Consider the following 22,119-nt stretch of genomic DNA (forward strand, 5'->3'; position numbering starts at 1 on the left):
ATGTATGTAAACTTTAAGTTGTAGCGTTGTTATAATGATGACTTCTCTGTATACCTTGACAAAATACGAACTCTTCCGTTCCAAGGATGGAAATACTGGCTTATAAAGTCAATGGGAATTCTGTCATCCACTGCAGTGAGGCTAGAACTAAACAAAAGCGTCACAGTTGTCAGAGAGACTCAGGAGACCTACAGCTTCTGTTGCTGCTTTTAATGATTTGTGTTTTATGAATGACACTGAATGATGAGCAGCACACTATTTTCTTTTTTTAGCTTTGATTTGGGAGCAGAAATACAAACTTCTCAGAAGTCTTGTGTGCTAAGTGTACTAAATAAACGATTCTCTAAATCACTTGCCAGAGCAGTGTGATTCCACCAAAGTGATACAATTTATTGCGAAACTTCTCATTATGGTATACTATTAAAATGTTTCTATAAAGACCCATTAGCAGAACAACTTGACTTGTTTAAAAATACATGCAGTAAATTGACACCTTTTGGAAAGTACACACAAAAATTTCCGAACAGCAGCACTCCAAAGAGTGAGAATTTAAGGCACGTGATTGTTTTGCAACTTTTGTTACATAAACTTCCATCTAGACCATATATTTGTAAAACATAATTTCATATATTTCAATAACTAGCTTCACAGCTCAGAGAGACAAAATTCATCTGAATACAGGCAACACTTTTTTTTTTAACATTACTAGGTCATAGTGCAGCGTAATAAACATTATTAAAAAGAACCTTCTCCATGGAGCAACATCTGTAGAAAAGACATTGAATATTTCTGCATTTCATATTTTTACAACAAGGTAGGCCATAGTTACTTGTTCAATAAATAGGGACTGTGGAACTCCCAACTTGCCTTTGTTTGACACAGCATGTCACATAAAAAATTTAGAAACTGAGTTTTCAGCCAGGGAAGAAGAACTGAACTGACCTCACCAGAGGTGAACTGATTTACTAACGGATCATTTCAGTTTAATCCACGTGGTAAAAAAAGAAGCCGATACATACAGCCAGCTCCTCAGCAGCTCTAAATCTATATTGCTGTGATGGAAGTTAGTGGTGCTTGACTGATTAAAGTGTGCCGAAGAAGCAACCGAACACTTGCACTCAGAGGACACGTACTGAAATGTGAAAGTACGTAGAAAGAGTATGGGGGGGGGGGGCGGGGGGGAAGTGGGACAGATGATGAATTCTTATAACCCGCTTTTTGTATTGTCCAGTTTGTCCTTCATCTGTTCAGCTGTGGCGACACAACAAATAAACTATGCATAAAGCCTTTGAAAGTAAATGGAGAGTTAAGCCCTTTGTATGTAGTGTCTTTCCATTTCTTCTGTTGTTAAAAATGGCATAATGTTCTTCTCTGGTTTGCAAAAATCTCCTACAGCCCACAGCCCTCTGAAAAGCATGCAGGATGGTGCTGACTTTTCACAGTGACTGCTGTATTTGTAAACACTATGGTCTCTATTGGTCCTCTCTTGTTTAGCATAAAAGCATACTAGAACATCAAAATTTTATATCCTGTGGTTTTCAAAATTGCATACTCTTGTGTGTGCAACACTTGCTCATCTGATGAAAATGCCTATCTGCTGATGATGATTTACAAATGTTTTCTTGAGGTAGCCTGTACACAAATAGATTAAGAATGCTCTAACAAGCACGCAGAAAAGAGTCCACAGTGTGGTGGTTCTTCTGATTGCAACACAGCAATGACCTCTGTACAACAGCAATGAGAAATGAAAGTTTTATCTCAAAGCCAGCACCTGACAAGCATCCTGCCAACTTTGGTGTTGGTACTTTAGCATTATGCTATGAGACTGGATGTTAGATTTTGGTACATTGCACTTTACCTGTGCTAATATTTGGGATTAGTCACGGCTTCGTAGTGTATCTATGCCAGTGACTAAAATACTTGTTGCAATTATAATATCTGGAACAGCGTTAGTGTGCTCTACTTCATCAAAATAGTGTGTTCATACGTACTCAGTTCACAAAAAATTGTATTTACATTACTGAATTCTAAAATTAGCATCCCTACTTGTGACAGCCTTAGGACCCTCGTTAACAAGACTAGCTCTGAGTGATGAAGCTTTCCAATTAGGGACACTGATTTGAATCAGTCCCCAGGATGACTGCAAACAGGCAGCTGCTTGTGGGTTGATATCAAAAGAACCAGTACTCTGAATGTAGTCTCTAAAGGCGTATGTTATGCATCTATCTGGGTTTTTATATGACACTTGCTAACGTATCTCTACAATTTGCACCAGCCTAACAGGCAGTTTTAGCAAAGAGGACAAAGATAGGAAAAAGGCGTGGGCACAAATTTTCACACATTGCTCCAATCTTTTTGGCTGCCCGTGTAAATCTCAAATTTCAAAAAGTCTCCATTGGATCCAGTCTTAAGCAATTCAGATACCTCCTTGCAGGTGATTTAGCTCATTTACAAATGGTTTACACTGATATCAAAAAGAAATGCACAAATTAGGATCACAGAAGTGGCTAAGCACTCATTGATGTCACAGAACCTTTGCAACTTAGACCACTGAAGATTTCAAGCCAAAATTTCAGGACTGGAATCATCCAAGGCAAAATACAGATAGGCCAGAGGACTATATGCCAGCATGTAGCATTATACACCCACAAGAGGTCTCAGAGTTTTCACTTTTTAGTCTTCATCTGAGCTGGCTTTCCCTGACGTCTCCAGATGTCTTCAAGGTGATGTAGATCTGATTCATATGCAATAGGCATCTAGTGCAATCTTAACTACTGCCATTCAACAGAAAACTGGGGACAAAAAAGATAAAGGAAGTTCCTAACACAAACAGGTATATACATACACATTAGCCAAACTACCTCAATACTTAGAACCATCAACATCCTGAGTCATTGTGGCACTTGAACCATGTGGCAAAACACAGGTTAGCATCTAAGAGACCATTATCCTGATCAGCTATTGAAAGTGATACATAAATTAACAAGATAATCTAACAGAGTATTTGGAAGGTGTCTTCCAAAGCAGCAGCAAAAATGACAAATCTTTACACTTCTGTCTGAGTGAGGCTATTTAAAGTAGAGCAGCTTAATTAAGAATGTGAAAGGAGTTGCTTGTGACACACAAACTAAAATTCTGAGCTAATTCTGGATGTCCTTTCATTCCAGTGGTAGTGAGTAGAGGAAATGAAGGTGAAGGAAGGAAATGGCCTTCCTGGCATACTTAATTATATTTCAAGGTGCTAGGACTTTCCTCTTACTGGAAAGTTTTCCACCAGAGTCAATGTCACACAATTACTCAGTGACACAAATATTCAAGAGCAGGAAAATATTTTTCTTTAGCTTGCACTTATAAAAGGCACTGATCCATACCGACAGGGTAGACTTAGCAGTCAAGAGGCTAACCATTGGCTTCTCCTACATTCATTTCATACATCATAAGCATAATGCAGCCTATTTCTTTAAATGTATTTGTGGCATAATGGCATAATAAACCATTTCCATGTAAAAAACACAACAAGGATTTACCATTTGAAAAGGTTCTTGGTTTAGCCTTCCAAAAATAATGTTGACTTTTTGTAACAGTCTGCATGAAAAAATAACAAGGAGGCATATTTCTCCTTTACTATTCACCCTTTCATTATGAATGAGAACTCAAAAATCTAAGTGCAGCAGAAAAGCTCCATGTTTCTGACATTATGGGGCCCCACTCCCTTTCCATCTGAAACCATGCTAGAGCAGATCCTGTGAACCAAGAGGTTGCTCTCCATTTTTACAGAAGCCCTTTGTTCAAGTTATTCTCGCTCATCTTCTCTTTTCAAGTAAGTCCTGGCTCACAACTGTGTTTCCTCTTGTTCTAAGGAATGTGGAGGGATGTGGCAAGATGCTGGAAGAGATGCTAGCTTCTGAAGCTTAGGGTGTTGCAGAGGTTTTGGCCTGTGAAAAGAACGTCGGCTTTGTACACGTCTGGCTGCAGCAGATCTGTAATTTCCTTGTGCATCAAGCAACATTTTCTTCTCTTGGGGCTCCTTCATATAAGAGTCTTCCAGCCCTTCAAACATAAGTAGAGAATTCTCTTCTTGTGAATTCTCTGACTTGTAGCTAACTTCAGAACAATAACCTGAGTTTACTGTCTCTTTGTTATTCATATCTGTACCTGCTTCCCAGAAGAGGTCAGCTACATTTGGGTCACAAGAAGCTATATACTCAGAGACAGAAGAAAGAGATATATTCCCTCTGTTTTCCAATGAAGAATAGTTTTGTGTCCAAGGCATTTGAAGGCAAGATGGAAAGAAGTGGAGGGGAGTCACTGAAACGCTTTGGTTTTGGTTTAGTTGGTCATCTGAAGAGGAGTATTCTGTGATTTCAACATCATGGTCCATATCACCTAGAGAGCACAATTAAATAGAAACACTTGTAATATATACTTTCTATACTAGTATGCTGGCTATTGGGGTTTGCTTTTGGCTATTTTTATGAAGGTTTTATGAAAGTGGGTGGTTTAACATGGCTTTTTTGCTGGGGAACTGTACCCTCTCCCAATTTCTATCTTAGACAACCTAAAGTGAGTTTATTAAACTTCTTATCCTTGCTGAGTATCCGGCAAAACTTAGTTCAGTGTTTGTGATGAACCGACTGCCTGATTCGTATATTTAGGAGATGGAGCCATCATCTAGTCATTAAGGTGTAGCTTTATCTTGAAACATGTAGTCCTGATGCTCAGCAAGGAAATCTTTCAGAAGCTTTTAAAAGAAATTCTGCTCTTTGAGTCAAGTAGCCCAGGGTCTCACCAGGGAGTCAATTTCTTATTGACCAGAGCCTATGATCAGTTTTCTGTATACTTGAGACTACGTAGAGAAACTTCACATTTTGACCCTTGGTTTACAGTTTACATGGGTTTTTAAAACCTTTTAATTGACATTTCAGTATCATTCTCCTATTAGGAGAATTTTGTTAAGGAGATAATTCGGAGGAGTGCTTCAGAGAGTAATCAAATTCTAAGCTTATTAGCTTGGGAAACCTAACTTCCCAAAACACTTCTTAACAAACACAGCAGTAAAAACCTAGTGATTTTGATACATCAAAGATACTTGCACAAGAACTTACACATACCGGTTCCTAATAATAAAGTCAATTATAAATAAGGCAATAGAATAGAGGAAAAGAATAAAGGTTAGCAAGAAAATATTCATCAAATCATATGACAGTATTTTATGTGGAATATTCTCAGTGGAAAAAAAAGTGAAGAGAATTCCAGTGTGGAAGTCAGGGAGAAGTTTTCCTCTTGGAATGCTACTCATTATTCAAGTTTTTAATCAGGATATTGGAATTTAATTCACAGTTCTTTAATTAATCTGCTGATCCTTTCAAATCTTCATTTAGAAAATAATCGAAGATGTATTAATAAGGAACTGAGTACTAGAACCAACCACAAACCTACAGGCCGCTCCAGTAAAGAAAGTGATGTGCTTCCTGTAATTACACTTGAACTAGCACATCTTCTGCAGAGATAGAAGGCAGAACAGAAGAAAAACGGAACTTCCTTTTCTATTTCTTTTCAAAAGGTTATGAAGTTCTTCTCAAATCAAAATTACCAGCATTCACTCTTACCCTGAGGTCTTTATCTGAAAAAAGTTTCATCAGCTAACTACAGAAGTACTTTCAACTTACCACACTCCTTTTATTTGTTGATGCATAGAGGACACTAGGTCATACATTTGTGACCATGGATTCCACAAAAGCAAATTCATGATGAAACTGATCATTGCATTTCATTGCATGATCCCCACAGTGCCCAGTGTTCTATTCAATTGTGATGTCTGAACTGTGACCTGACACACCTCATTTACAGCACTGACCCTATTGATTATAAAAGTGACGGCTGCTTTTTATGGTGTGGAAAATTTCCACAAAGTGAGAATTAAAGGCCAACTAGGATAATTGATTTAAACCCAGAGTCAATATAATTTTATGCCTCTACCACATTAGAAACAACAAGTTATTTACGGCATCAGAAAGCTAAGCATTTTTCTGGTTTTAAAATAAGGTATGTGTTAAGATAAACTCACGGTTTAAGGATAAAGCTCTAACCAAAACTGGAATTCTGCTTTTCCACAGTCTGGCTGTTGTGTAATTATCTCTACCTGTGCAAGGGAACTCTGATGCATTCTAGTAAACGTGCTAAATTTTAAAACTCTTTCTTATGTAATTTAATGATGATATGAGCAGTGTCATTGAGTACTTGTATTGTAGTGGTGGGACCATTTTCCCTTCCTGGGCACTAGATAAATAACCTGGACAAATGCTCAAAACTGATTCAAGGCTTCTTAGCAAGAGAGTCAAAAATCATATTCTAATCACGCTAAGAATGAGAGCCTTAGCCCAGATCGTTGCTGGTCTAGCCCTGCTGCTCTTAGTGTACATCCGAATGCAATAGAGTCCAGTTGGTTAAATGACTTGTCTGACCTCTTATGGGCAAACCATATCCTTTGAAATTAGCAACTGGATTGTTTTTCTGGGGCTTCAGACTACTTTGCTTACATCTGCAGATGGTAGTGACAATGTTACACAAAAAGACCTATCACTGTTTAAGGAGGTCAAATCAGAATTACCTGATTCCTGTTAGGGAATTCAGGTACAAATTTTATCATCTAGGACTGACTAACCAAGAAGCCTGGGGCCTCTTGAAAATGGGTGCACAATATTCTGGTATTTGGAATACTATTTTCTTGGCATTTAAGTGTTCAAGCCAAAACAAAGAGCAGGACCATTATCTGCTGTAAAAATAGCGTCATTGGACCCCAAATAGTTGGACAACTCTTCTGCAAAAGAAAAATAGATGTTTTGTTATTCAAGCTGGAGAAAAACAGAAGTTGTTTAGTTGTACAAAGAAATCAGGAAGGAAAGAGATGCTCTGGGAGAAGAAAAATCAGAAAAGTAAGTTTACTTGTCTGTAGTCAGGGTTGATAGGAAGGTTGATTAAAAATAAAGGTGATAACATCCTTTAAAATATTACATATGTGTTGATTCTGGGAGAAAAGATCTGGGTCGTTCCTCTGGGCCATCTGCTAGCAGGAAGGAATCTATTGATTTGTTGCTGAGCCGGAAAGGAGTGAGCCGTCTGAAGTTGTTTGGAGAGTATGGGATCTGCACTCGGGCCCTTTGTGATGGTACCACAGTATCTTCACTAGATAACCATGGCGAGAATTTCATGTAGATGCTTTGATCGTCATCAGTTGAAAATACCGGGTTATCAATTCCTAAAAAAAGTTCACGAGTTACAAATACAATTAATCAAAATAATTTCTCGGTAATACAGCAAGATGCTTTGTAAAAGGAGAATGGCTATCGTGGGAAAAAAATAGGCTGATATAGGTGTATAGGTGTATATATGGTATAGGTGTGACTAGGCCAATACACAGACCATTATATACACATACATTGTTTGGTTATTGCGAGTCATTTTTGATTTCTATTAGAGGGAAAAACTGGATATTATATCCAATATGTAGTTACGTTTGGAATATCTGGAGACAAAAAATAAAACCAATAAAAGAAGAAATCAGTCCGCAAATATTAAGCAAAACAAAGCACAATATAAAATAGCTGCAGAAAAGTCAAATCAAACCCATATATAATAAAAAAAAAGATGAAAAAAAACCCCGCAAAAGCATAAACTGCACAACTCCATAAAGGAATGATACGCGTGTGAGGGAACTAAAGCAGGCCACAAAACAGTCAAAAGTAAGTTACACGAGCCTTTTAATATAGATATCTAGTTTGTAGTGTTTGAAAAGAAAAAGAAATTTTAAAAATGAGTCTAGGTCTAATCTTGCCACCTGCTTATTTCTGGATCAATTTCTGGATGTCGTTATACATTCTCAAACATAGAATTTGTCATGGGTCAGTGAAAAGGCTGTATCAGCATGTCTGCCAAAAGAGTACAGATACAAGCGTTCTTCTTCACTGTATGCAGCATATTACATATGAAGCATAAAGTGGCATGCTGATAATTCAAACACAAAAGTGCTAAAGAGAAATACTTTAAAACTTTATAAATAATATATAGTGATACAGTTTCAATCTCATATTTTTGAGCCTTTCAGGGCTGGAAATGAAATCCAATGAATTCTCCAGGCATGCTGCAAATCTGCCCTTTTCAGTGACTTCTATGAACCTGTAAGAATCTGAGGGAGTTGTGAATTCAAGAGGAGAAATCTGGCCTGAAAGTAGAAGCATGACATTTATCACAACAAAGTACTTCAAATGCAAGTAGAAAACAGTTCCAAAGGACTAGTATTGACTGGTTTTGTGAGGTAGGACAATTCTAAAATAACATTTTCTGTTACTAGAAATAATTAGTGGGTTTAGGTCTGGTTTAGGCAGTCATGCTTGCAACTTCTATCAGTAGCAAATTTGATGCTCTCCATACCTCTGGATAGCCAAAAGTTTTTATCTGTTAGCATTAATATTAAGCAAATACATTTTCTAATAGAACACATCAAAACAAAACAAAAAAACCCCAGGCTAAATGATCAGCATTTCTAGTCTTTTTTTTAACGTTTGAGAAAAAAAACCCCAAACCCTCAGTAGGTAATTAATATTTTTACCAGTAGGAGTATCTGTGAAATTTTGCTTTGTCACATTAGCCAGGAAATCAACTCCTTTGCCTAGATGAAAAGTTTCATAATCATTATTTTCTTCTGATTCCGAAAACTCCAAATCTGGGGTAAAAAAAAAAAAAGAAAGTCCAATTTTATTAGAGATTTGAATCAGTTCTGATAGGAAGTGCTATTTTGTGCTGTTTTGATGCCGGCATAAATTTCACACTCTGGCTAAGCTTTTGGATAACAGAATTGTCTGCTTTCCTGGGGCTGAAACAAACCACCCTATGATGTGGCACCACGGCTGCTGCTGTGTTTTGTGTCTTAAATGCTCACGTGTTGACAAATGTCATCATCACAGTGACCAGGCACTTCATCATTTGACAGAAGTTAGCATTAGGATCCTGACTGATTTCAAACCTGAAGTCATTGCTGCTTCTACTGCTGTAGAATCAGTTTTACGACAGCTGCCAAACCACTTGTTAAGATTGCCTTCCAATGAAGATTTTTTTTTTTTTAAGTAGAGGATGACATCTATACACAGTGTTTTTTAACATGACAGCATTGAATGACCTACTTATAAGTATTTGGAAAGCTCTTCCCATGCAAAAAGGTTCTAGAATATTACACTTATTCAGCCAGCCTGTATTGCCCCTGTCAGTCAAACAAAAATAATGCTCAGAAAATGATTCAAAGAACATACATAAAGAAAAATATCTTTGCTTGGAGCTATTGAGAAAAGATGAATCCCTCTCTACTTAAATTCAATTCTCTTTGAGATCAAGGGGTTGCATGCATCAACAAAGGAAAGAACAGGAAAAGAGCTAGTTCAGTGGCTTTTAAAGCACGTTTCAGTTTTTAAGTGATATGTATTATTTTATAATTACATAAAAAACATACTGGCGTCCATCATGTCTTGCTATGACTGACATCAATGCCAAAAGATGGCTAAAACATGAGGTGAAAGAATTTGAGGCTTTACATGCAAAACCAGCTTGTGCTAGGGATGTTCCCTAGGCCGTTCAGCTTCAGATTGCGCTTTCAAGGCTGAACCATATGTAAAAATTGTGCATGAAGGGTGAATCAGTGCTGAAACTGGCCTCTGACTATGTGTTCCTTTCAAAGCTACGCTCTCCTTGCGTTCTAATGTGCTTGCTTAGAGTCAGCTCTGATTCAGACCCTTCTAAACAAATGGACCTTAACTCAGATGAGCGTGTTATCTCCACTACTTAATTTTATATGGCATGGTGTCCCAGGCAGAAATATCCTGCTGTGATGAAAAATGTTAGCAAAAGTTGCTCTGTGCAGCTTATCCAAAAGGAATCTGAAAGTTCATCTATGTTGCAGCCACGGCACTGTTTTTTTTTTTTACAAAATTTAAATGCATTTTAAAAATGTGAGTAAAGAGACAATTAAAATTTGGTTTGTCATCGAGCTGCCTAGAAAAACAACTTCTAAATCATCAAGACACTGCATTTATGCATGGAGCAGATCCCCACTCTGAGTTCTGAATTATGACTAGAAGTCCCTTTTTAATACCAGCTTCAATGTTGCATGTAACAAATTTTTTCAGTAATGGTTTACTGACAATGCAGCTGGTAAAATGCAGCTAATGAAACTGGTCTACGAGTCTTTTTTACCTTTTTCCTTCAAAGTAAAATCTTGTACTGGATTTTCTGAAGGTATTTTTCCATTTGGTATGACATTGCTGTTTCGCTGAAAGAAAACACAGAAAGTTACCAAAACCACTACCATCATCAGATAGCAATGGCAGTGACATCCTTGGAAATCACAAGTTCAGCAGCATAACCCTGAAATCCGTTGTAAGCTTTGCTTGAAACTCAACATGGATGTCATTAGTTTCCCCCCTACGCTCATACTCACTACAAGAAAAGAAAGAAACTTCGGCTCTTTGTATGCTGTACGTTCCCTCTTAGTTTCATGTAAATTTTGTAGAACGCTCTATGCTATAGTGCTACCGTGGTATATCGACCCTGCAACATCTCCCCACAGTGTTGTAGCATGGCTCAAGATCTGTTGTTTTTCAAGTGATCAAAAATCACCCAGAAGAAGGCTCCCAAAGCAAAGAGAAAAGCAGCACTGAGAAGATGCCCCTCGAGCTATCTCATAGTTTAATCTCTTCTTGCTTAGGCCCTTTAAATTCATGAAGTTCTAAAGGACAGAGATAAATGCAGGACATAGGACCCTTCAGAGTCCTCCCTGCCCTCCCCATCCCTTATTTTGTATAATAGGTGGCTACATCTGGGTCCTTGTGAAAGTATTTTACCCTTTTTTGGCCCCGGTCTCTCTTGTGGATTTTATTGAGCTTCTTGGAATGGTTTATTCCTAGTTTGGTACTCTTGAAAGATTCTAAGCGCTTCCTCATTGTCCTATGGAAAATCTCCTTGTCTTGTTTCTCATCTTCACTGTGCATGATCTCATGTCGACTGTACAGGTGTTTGTGCTGTGGCCAGGAAGGGAAGACAATATTCATTTATTTAGAAATACAGCTGGATGCCCTGAATCAATGCATTCAGTTAGTGTCATGCAAATGTAAACAACTCCATAAAAAAGAATGAATCGAAGACTAGTCTGAAGGCATTAATGAAACTCCTATTTTCCTTTCTCTTTCTTCACCACGGAACAGGTTTAAGTCCAGGAATTTTAAGTATGTAAGAGTGACTGTCATTCAAAGTAAGCCTCTCCCTGAAAGTGCCTGAATCACTTCAGTTGATACACTCCATTTAATCCTGCTTCAGAACCTATGTTGGACCCAGTTCTGCATTCCACTGGCCCCAGTCAAGAAGTCAAAGGCACTAGTTCTGTTAAAGAGGCATGTTCATAAATGGGAAAAAATATGGACAAAGAGCCTATCTTCCTCAAGGGTGCAGATTTTACAGATGGGTTGATTCCTTCTGAGTTTTGCTCCCAAATTTTGGTTCCTAATGTCTCCTAGTTTTAGATTGGAAAACAGTCCAATGCTAGGCTCTCACCTCTTGCCTGGGTTTATACAGGTACTGTTGTAGGGTGTGATGAGCAACTGTGTCTTCTGTGTCCCGGATACTTTTCCTCCTCTGCTCTAAAGCTTGCATGTCAAGGCAAACTGGTCCAGCTTTTTCTCTCCTGAAGAATACAATATACAAACAGCAGTATTTAAAACCAGTAATTGCTGAAAGGGAAGAAAAAACAGGAAAATGGGGAACAAGAAAGAGAAATGAAGATGAAGTCTGAAAAAAAAAGGGGAAGGTCAAAATCAACTAGATGAAAATGAGTGAGGAAATACCTAATGGGAAATGCGTAAAGATCATCGGTTTTTGTCTTTCAGGTGGGTGTAGCATTAATTTCTCAGCTTACGTGACACTGTCTGTTAAGTGAAAGAATCATAAGGAAGGAGAAATTTTTTTCCTTGCCTCGCTCCTGACTTTTTCTGGAGCAGACACAGAAATGACATGTAGACCTGTCTATAGCAGTTGATGAACAAAAGGCATATGGAACAACTCTAATGTGGATGTCTGCTTCATCTGACCAGCCTTTACTGCAAAAATTTGTTTGTGTGTAAAATGCAACAATATAACTGTATGTATACCCATTTTGTGTGGGAGAAAAGAGTAACTGAATTTCAAAATAGGGGTGAATGAAGGCCCTGCAATTTGCATTTTTGAAAATTTATGACATTGTTTCCATTTCTTCACATATAACATACCCCCCCTCCGCACCGCAATCAGTCCACATTACTTACAGTAAATAAGAGACAGAGCCTTCCACAGTACTTGGGCGTGGGGTGCTGAAATCCACATTTACCATGTTGTCTGTACTTGGAGAACGTATAAATGCCAAGGAACCTCTACGTTCTCCCTGGCCACAGAAAGAAACAAGACATATTACAGCTGTGAACACCTAGGGCAAAACGTGTATCAGAAAATGCAGATCATTTCCGAGGCTGCTGTATGGAAATGGCACAAGAAGCAGTAATCTAACTTAATCTGACATTACTGTATGGGATTCAAGACATTATCGGGTAAAGATTCTGGGGCTAAACCCACATGGCTTAGCTATCTATAGGGCCCTTTGCATCTGTTAAAGATAAAAAATACTGTAATGAATCTACTGAACAGATTCAGCAGTGAATCTGAACATAAGTCTCATGCTCATCAAAGTCAAAGTCATTATCTAACTTTCTTCCTCTGAGGTGTGACCCAGAAAGCACCACGAGAAAGAACATTAGTTCTTGAGTTCAAATGGTCTGAAAACTGAATGGGTAATTTACAAAATCTCAAAAGGAAGTATTTGCTTATCTTGTGAACCACTCCCCATTTTTCACACTAACATAATTTCCGAATTTCCTCTTATTTTCTGAATTCAGTCTTTGAAATTCCATGTTTCACTGGAAGAAGTCTGCCTGGATATGGCTCATTTTCAAAAAAAGAAAGGAGATTATTATTAGTAGTAATATCAGTCATAGTAATAGTTTTTATTTTAGTTAAAGAAATTAACTGGTATATCATGTAGCTGTGAAAACGGGTTCACCTGGAGATTACAGGCATAGATGGATTATCACTTCAAAGATCACTGTTTAAAATATTCCATTTAAAACTACACTCTACACTATATGAATACTGCACATTTGTAGTGATTTGAACTGAAGTGACCAGTTTCATACCGAAAAAGATTAGGAATTCTTACACAATCTCTTAGCGTTGCTCCAGACTGAGAATGGTACTCATGCAGAAGGCCAGTAACTTTCTTCCATTCTGTAACTTTAAACATTTCTCCTCTTGCGAGTCTTAAATTGCTCTACCTTCACAATTCTGTGATTGCTTTTGATATCTGTTGTATACCACTTTAACTTTTGAAGTGTGGGTGTTATGATTCCACTGAATTAAAGTTACCCTTCCCAATTTTTTTTTTTTTTTGTATTACTGTGATCTGTCAGAATGAGATTATAGCAGTCCACTACTTTGGTCATATATCCACACCATTTGGAAGTGAGCTGCTTCAAGTAAGATTTGTCATCACACAGAACCACTGTTCTGCAGGAGCCAGACTCTGTTGACACATTTAGAAAGACGGCAGTTTGCCTAATCCCTTGGGAATTACGCTGTTTTTCATGCAATGAATATAGAAACAAAGTTATTCAGTAAAATCCAACAGAAGAGTACACTGACATAATATTCATACTTGGGGATCAGGCATAATATTGAGAACTACAGCCACTCAAACAGGTGATACTGAGACTCAAAGCACATTTAGAAAAAAAAAAAGCAGAGCAGAAATGAAAGTAGTTTTCTTTTAGACATCCCCTGCAATATATCAACTTTAGGTTATATCATAAATTAACAAAAACCCCCAAAACCAGAAAATAAACCAACTAAACCAAAAAAAAGCCCAAACCCCAAACTATGTTATAATATGTCAACAAGCATTCATAAATACCTCAGCCACATAGCTAATTGCATCCTTCAGGTTGAGTTCATGGAAAACGTTAAGGATCTGGTCTCTTGATTTTTGAGCAGACCTTCTCATCAGTATTTTACTGAGGAATTTCCTATCAAAATTGGACCACCTGATAATTTAAACAAACTTTGTTAATGGCAACAAGGAATTTTAGTTTCACAGCATTTTTAGTCTAGCATAAATGATATTTTTGTGAGCTAAGCACTTTGAAAAAAAATGGCGAACATACCAACGAGAGGGATTTGTGTTTTGAAGGTTTTCAATTAGCATTTAAAGAAAGTTAAGGAAAAGCCTCCTACAGAGCTGTGCAGCTGTCACAAAGCATTTAATAGGTTAACTTACCAAACACTACTACAACAGCAAGGGCGCTATGATTACAGTATCTCATTTCGGAGTCACTAGGGTATTTTATACTCTGGGAGATCATGCTACCTTATTTTTCCACTTCTGATTATGCATTGTTATATTTAATAGCTTCATTCTAGAAGTTTAATTTTCTTTCCTCCTTTGGAAGGGAATCTGCTTTTCCCCAATTGTATTGTAGGAAAGCCAGCCTAGAAAATCAGTTCACAACAGCAGGGCCCTTCCTAAAGCACTTATAGAGGGCCTTATTCATGCCACTGAGGTACTCAGGGGGATAGAATTAATGTATATTTTCTGTGATTTACACTTCCAAGCTTATTTGATAGTAGGATATCTCCCATCTCGTATATAGGCTCCAGAAGATAAAGGCTGCTTTGCTTCCATCTGCCTTCCTCAAGATTTTCTTGAGGCAACGTTGGAGACTACTGTTCAAAGTTACTCTATTCATCTTACTCAATGGCTATTTTGAGTTTGTGACTTTTTATTCAGATTGTTGAAGCCTTTTTGTTATTAAACATTATTCACAGAATTGATAACTATTCCTCTTCTCTAGACAGAACACCTGACAAGCAGTCTCTAATTCATGCTTTCACACCTGAGCGTATCAGTGAGGATGCTAGGGGCTGCCATTTTTTTGAGGAAGCAGCACTTTCAGGTACGTATAGTCCAAAAGAAGCAAACTTAAGGTGATCTCATTCAAAATACATTAGTCATCAAACCACACACTCAACCATGAATCTACATTAAGCTACTCCTTCTCTTGTTACTCAGGGAGATTACTTTCTAACACCTAAGAAGTCAAACTCTGAACTTCCACTTTAAAAATATTTAGCTCCATCTTAAAGACAGTATGTCAAAACTGGGGATGTATCCCCTGTAGCCTGCTGAAATTCATTCCCAAAAAGTAAACTAAAAATTTAGACCAAAAGAATGAGGATGTTCTATTTGGGATACGTCACGAAAATTCTTCACTGCATGAATGAACAAAGACCAAAAAGAAATGAAGGAGATTCTCCCTGTAACTGGGTACAGAAAGGTGAGCAATTCTACTTGAGCTCAGATACAATCTAGCTCCAGCCCAGCAGTTGTGTAGTTATATGAGCATAAAGCTAAACCTAAGCTAATATACTCAGCTTCTCAGCAAGGGTTAGAGGAGTGCTCTGCAGAAAGCTGATGCAACCACATGGCTTTTGGATTGGAACTGACGTGTTGAGTCTGCAGGACGTGAGCAGGTTAGAACTGTGACTGCACCTATGAAATGACCTAACTCCAGGGAGAGAACTGCCTGTCCTTAACACTCAAGATGTCCAGATTTAATGTCCTTTTTTCACATTTGTTCATCTAGATTATGGAAGTCTGCCCATCACAATGGTAACTCTTCACGTGTAGTTTAAAGAAAATGGTGTCTCTATCTTTCAGCTGAGTAATCTCTCAAGATGAATCAACTATAAACAGAGGGGGATGGAAATGGTCCATAATTTTCATTATCGGTTTTAAACTATTCAAGTCATTTCAAAGCACGCTCTGCCATTGCTTTCAGGGGTGTTGAACACATCCTTTGTAGAAATAGGATAATGAAATGAAATGAAATGAAATGAAATGAAATGAAATGAAATGAAATGAAATGAAATGAAATGGAACGGAACGGAATGGAATGGAATGGAATGGAATGGAATGGAATGGAATGGAACAGAATGGAGTATTACAGAGAAGGACCAACATTAGCATTTTAGGTTAAATTTTGTGCAAATGGACAGTTCTCAAGTCTTGAGAGAAGCTGATCCCCGGATGTGAACTGAGGCGTTTGCAAAGGCCTAATCTGGACTGTGGAAGAAAAGGAAAAGATTCCAGTTGTAGGGGACAAAAATAAACTATATTCACATCTGCCATATTTCCAGTATTTTCAGTATATAACCTTTTAAACTACATTTGACATCCTAGCTGTCCCTAAACCCACCAACTGAAAAAGTCATAATTTACAGATAAGATTTCCTAGCAGTATTTCAACATTCCAAGTTAGTTACTACTTACTTGTCTCTCAGATAATTATGTCCTATTTGTCCAGAAATGTCTTCTATAGCAGAAAGAATGTGATCAAAGGCCTAGGAAAACAAAAGTGGAATTAATACCTTTACAGAAATAACAGGCATAATTAGAAAATAGCTCAATTTATGTCAGGTTAGACCAAGAGACTATGCAGAATAATTTTTTTGCTGGTAAGCAGGGTTTTTTTCCCATTTACAAAAATACTACTATATGCTTTTCTTCAAAGGTCCTGAGGTTTCTAACCAGTTCTTTACAAATTCACTAACTATTTTTGAATTACAAGGGTCTCAGCAAGAAGGTACTTAAGCCCCCATTTTAACATCCAATTTTAAGACTCTCTTTAACCACTCATTTTACCTTCTCCATTTCTGCCCTATGAAGTATGTCAGTCACTATTAGTGCCAGTGATTAAATCAGTTGAAAAATTTCCCTAGTGTTTCTTTTTAGATGTTTCAGGACTCCATACTTCCCTCACAGTAGAAGTAAGCACCATGCTTTTGATATCTAGGGAAAAATCTCATACTCTGTATATTAGATGGCTGATAGAAATCCTGAGATTTATAATTCTTGACTCAAACCAAGGCAGCTGCAGATAAAATTTGGTCTTTTTCTGTATATGGTTGTTAACATTTCACTCTGAACATTGGAGTGATTACTGCAAAATATACAGCATGCTAGGTTTAGAACAAAATGGGTGATATGGATTATTCCTGAATATAATATTAATTATTGCCTCAGGAGATATCTGACATGGAAGTGGAGAAAATGATATAACTAATTTGTCTCCCTCCTACTGGCTGAGAACAGACAGTGCTCCTTCTCTCTGAAGGCTGCAATTTATACTGTTCTAGGAGCACTGTGCCTCCTGGAACAATATCTGCTAGAATATTCTAGGAAGTGGCGAATCAGTACATACAACTTTACAAAGCGTTAGGATTAAGATTACTGCTCGGCCTGCACTACTAACTGACATGTAAAGCTATATCCCATAAATGTAGACAGACTGTATTTCTTCACCTGGGGGAAGAATCCTAATTTTCAAATAGTAAATTATTTGAACGGAAATTGAAATTTGAATTGCTGGATAACAAAAGCATAACGCATTTATTCAGTACTCTGTAAGAGAATTCCCCAGAAACCAACCCTGTCCATCATTAAGTTGTTAATTCACTTCAGGTAACCTCCGATGTGAACAGACAAGATTAGAAGCTCCTACAAGAATATGTTAAAATACTCAATGCAGGATACCTGTGTAAATCTGAAAAGCTTGTGAATTAAAGAAGGCCATGAAAGATGTCTTACGGGCTTCTGTCCTTTAGCCTATATTTGTATTGAAAATGTATGTTTTCTTTTACTGAACAAAAACTTTACAATGTTGTGTGAAACTGAATTGGAAGAGATCACGTTTCAAAATCTTTTAAAACGTTAAAGAAATGCAGGTGCATAGACAGCATTCTCACTGAACTAAAACTATCAACGTTAACCTGGAATTTCAGTGTATAAGTAACATTTGCACTGGGCAGCAGACTACCTTTCTATGTAATATGCAGGCTACAAAGCCTGCTTTCCTATCTTATCCACAAATAAACAATATTTAAGAAGGAAAAATGAACTTCCACACACTTTGCCCTAGCGATCTTCAATCAAATGTCCTCCTCTTTTAGATGAAGAGAAAGAAGCATATTCCAGTCGTGCTGCTTCCCCAGTACTGTCAGCCCCACTGAATTCTCAAGTGAAAGACCAGAACCTTCAGTTGCGTATTCCCTCACAGGACTCAACCCAAAGATAAACTACAGCCTACTTTTAAAATGTTTGAAGGATTATGCATTTGAAATTTGATTCCCCTTTCCCTTTCAAAAATAAATTTTCTCTATTTTTTTTTCTTCTTAAGGCACTCTGTAAAAATCAAAAAGACACCATAGTTGTGTTTAAAAATATCTTACCCTGCCATGAAGTTTCTCATTCAGTTTTGGCTCTCTGTGTTCAGTTTTCTTCACTTTCAGCCACTGTACCAGAGGCTTGATAGTCAGTCCCTAAGGATTGAAGCATGATACGAAATACATAGGAATTATCTTAGGCTTTCCTACAGCTGGTGGTTGTTAAAGAGAAATAGAGCATTTTTCTGTGTTATGTGCTGGTTCTCATACTTCCTCAGTTGATCTCTGTCCCCTTTAGAAAATAAAATAAGGTAATACCCTCCGCTTCTGTTATAAAGGTTTGAAAGGACACCAACCAGTAGAAAAATACATCTCCTATAAGAAAAATGTGGCAGTGGAGGTGTTAAAGTGTTTCCTGTAGCATTGAACTTGCTGTTTTCTGCACATATTTTTGTTTGTGACCACAGTTAAACTTTCTATAATAAATTTGAGAAAAAAATCCAAGCTGGTATATACTGGCATATCTCCAATTAAATTAATGTTGTTTTTTTTAATCCAGAAAGTGCTATTTTGTTTGGATTCTAAATACTTTCTTGTCCCACTGCTTACTGTCATCTTTTAAAACAAGGACTTAGGCTCAGGTGGATCAGCTTAATGACTGTATTTGCCTATAAAAAGGACTGTTCCCTATAGTTATTCACATGCAGTGAAGGATGTTAACCTGATATTAACTTGAGTGCTATTAATACCAAGCAGCTAAGACTGAACATTTTTTAGCACAGAGGAAATTGTGTTTTGTCCCTTGCGGTGCCATATGAAAACATAAAATAGGATCTTTGTTACTAAAATTACAAATTCAATTATGCTTTCAGTTCAGTGAAACAATATGCAACCTTCAGCTGAGAACTGCTTTAAGCAGTTGGTACTTTTGGGGACTCCTTCTCCTTGCAAGAAGCATGCTTAAGAAGTTGAATTACCTGGAAAATAACAGTAAAAAACACAACAATGATAGTTGTGCTGACAAACAGGTTTTTCTCTTGCACCTTCTTGTCATCCAGAAGTACGACCAGAGCAAAAGCAACTGCTCCACGTAGTCCACCATATGACATCACCACCTGGTCTATTATCTCCAACTGGACCATTCTGTAGTGGTTAAGAATCCATGTCTGTAAGACCACACCTATAAAAAACAAATGCCAGCATGTCTAGAAATACTCTTATGAAATGTCAATATCTCAACCGTGCATAACAGAAACAGTACCACCAGTCTGCTTTCATAAAAATCCTCTACACCATCTGCTTCTCCCTCCACTTTCTACACTGCCAAGGAGTGCAGACCCACTTGGTACCTTACTCTTTATCTTTAGCCAAAGGAATTAGATGAAGCTTCTCTGAGCCAGCAGCTCTTCTCAGAGTGCTGCCCTCTGACATAGGCACTACAGGTGAAATTCTGATGTACTGACCTTTGAAATTCTCCGTTGAGAAATAATAGAATTTCTAGCACCATAGTCAGTGATATGCACAGAGTCTTTTAATAGGAAGAGAAGTGTGTTGAAACAGTGTTGATTTAAGGAGTAAGTGTGGTACTTTTTACAAATCACTAAAAATGACATTTATGCCACTGTCTTATGAAGGGTTGTGTCGCTATGCTAATACTGTCTTCAGGTGAGATGCTCCCTGCTGCAGGAGAACTAAAGCTCTAGAAATCACAATGTCTCCCAGAGAAGGAAAACAGCTTCACTGCTCCTGAGAGTGGTGCAGCACGTGTGTCCCACTCAGCAGGCCAGGACTGCTAACCAGTACAAAATAGATATTCCTCTTTTTGGAGAACTTCGAACTTGTGCTGAAGGAAGAGTGTCTTGTATATATAGGCCTCTGGTGGAGAGGACCTTGAAAATTAATTCATGCCACCGCTCTGACTCCTCCAAGGGTATGAGAGCTGCAATTACATAAGGCCCAATATCATCAGGTCTTCAGTAATTTATCAATTTCTAAGCTCAATTACTTTAATGGAGGCATATTGTTATTGCTGAATATTTAGTATTTACTTATGGATTACACTCGTTACAGGATTGTTAATCACTCATTCTGGGAATAAAACAAGTGACAAAGTCAAAATACTGAAAACTTGTTTAAATATCTCACACGCATCAGTGGTTACTGAGAGGTGGCTACAGACTATTTAGAAAGGAAGACATGGGGCTAGGCCCTTCATTCAACCCAGGAATCTCCAGACGGAATAAGAATACCGAGTTGGGGAAAACTGCCAGCTATATAGATGTGTTACCTTTTATTTGAATTTGATTCAAGACAAACGGGCAAATAAACCTGTTCAATTTATTCCCAGATGTAAGTACATACACCAAGACACTATGTGTTACTGTCTAGCAGTACATCATTCTGTGCTTTTTTTCCAGTTAGCCCCTTTTCTATTTCACAAAACAGTGATTAAATAGTAGAACAATTCTACAACAAGTAGAACAATATTTGGGGAAATCGTCATTGGTATTTTGACATGTTTGCAAACTTATATAAACACAGTAAATTGACAGTAGATAATCCCTACCGGCCACAGTCTTATTTACTGTTTTCCACCAGCCCCTGAGAATTATTTCTTAAGACAGAGAATCTGTGGTGTAATTATATATAGTCTTACATCACTGTGTGTCTCAAAGCTGAAGTTGACCATAAAATTAGCTTAAGACAATCTCTTTATTACTAAATTGAAAGAGCTGAAAGAAAGATATAGCTGACGGAACTCACATATTTTGTTAGGCTGCAAGTTAAAAAACAAGGTCCATTTCTCTGGGAGATTTTGCCAATACCATGCGCTGGGTCAACAAAGGTTAGCAACTGGGTGATTAATGTTAACTGCTGGGCTAGTCATATCCTCACACATCATCAAAAGTGAAATCCTACTATATATTTTCAGCATGTGATGAAGCTTACTGTAGAGATCTACCCTCCTAACCCAAAACCAACCACAAATTCAAACCAAATAAATGGAATAGTTTAAAAGGAACAAATCCAGAACTCAAAATATTTTTTTTTCATTTTTTTTTCCAAAAGAATATGTGATTGCATCAACAATACAATGCAAGGACAGGAAGAAGATTGTCCCCTTACCAATAACTCTATATACTGAGATGAAGACCAGTGTCAACAGAATAAAAGCTGTATTCCAAGTCCAGATAGCTGGATCTACAGCTGAAATTCCCAGGAACATGAAGATAATAGTTTCTGCTCCACTGGCCATCATTTTCATGGTATATCTTACAGTTGTAGAAGATTGTTCAGAGATGTTAGCCTTCACATATTTCTGACAGCAGATGCCACAGAAAGTTATCCTAGAAAAAAAAAAAAAAGAAGCAATTGTTCAGAAAACATTTGTTGTAATATTTAATATTATTTCCATCTGTCTGTCACACAGTGATAAAACCCCACCATTAATGCCTAAGAAAAAATACACTCAGGAGTCATTGTGGAGTCTAATCTAGGTAAAAAGCATATCTCAAACATTCATCCTGAGCTGATCACAAGAGGTCTGAAGACAGCAGTTAATTAGATCGTAACAAACCTTAATTCTCTTCAGATTATTGCAGTGCTTTACATGCAAAATTTAAAATCTTGTTTACATTAGACATAAACTAATGATCTGTTTGCAGTAAAATTTTCAGATCTTGGGTATACTCACTGTAGCATCTACAAACATAACAAGCAAAACTGAGAAGAAAGATAGTCAAGAATCAATGGATACTGAAAGAAGAAAGACCACAG

General features: G+C 37.4%; 1 protein-coding gene across 3 annotated transcripts in view; it reads right to left on the bottom strand.

Annotated features, from left to right (window-relative positions):
* Positions 1–364: 364 nt before the first annotated feature.
* The window catches only part of SLC9A3 (solute carrier family 9 member A3), a 59,410-nt gene continuing 37,655 nt past the window's right edge, over positions 365–22,119 (bottom strand). Inside the window, exons 6-17 of one of the 3 annotated variants that reach the window (XM_063325698.1) lie at positions 21,469–21,689; positions 19,320–19,522; positions 18,409–18,498; positions 16,451–16,521; positions 14,036–14,165; positions 12,342–12,457; positions 11,596–11,725; positions 10,890–11,066; positions 10,243–10,318; positions 8,609–8,722; positions 7,015–7,258; positions 4,249–4,386 (exon numbers count right to left, since the gene is read on the bottom strand). In XM_063325698.1, the coding sequence (XP_063181768.1) occupies positions 4,383–4,386; positions 7,015–7,258; positions 8,609–8,722; positions 10,243–10,318; positions 10,890–11,066; positions 11,596–11,725; positions 12,342–12,457; positions 14,036–14,165; positions 16,451–16,521; positions 18,409–18,498; positions 19,320–19,522; positions 21,469–21,689 (1,576 nt within the window). In that variant the 3' untranslated portion in view covers positions 4,249–4,382. Of the gene's footprint in view, positions 4,387–7,010; positions 7,259–8,608; positions 8,723–10,242; positions 10,319–10,889; positions 11,067–11,595; positions 11,726–12,341; positions 12,458–14,035; positions 14,166–16,450; positions 16,522–18,408; positions 18,499–19,319; positions 19,523–21,468; positions 21,690–22,119 lie in introns of those variants that run through there. The other 2 variants (XM_063325697.1, XM_063325699.1) reach the window with 2 other exon arrangements.

Source organism: Chroicocephalus ridibundus, chromosome 2 (assembly GCF_963924245.1).
Source record: "Chroicocephalus ridibundus chromosome 2, bChrRid1.1, whole genome shotgun sequence".
NCBI lineage: Eukaryota > Metazoa > Chordata > Aves > Charadriiformes > Laridae > Chroicocephalus > Chroicocephalus ridibundus.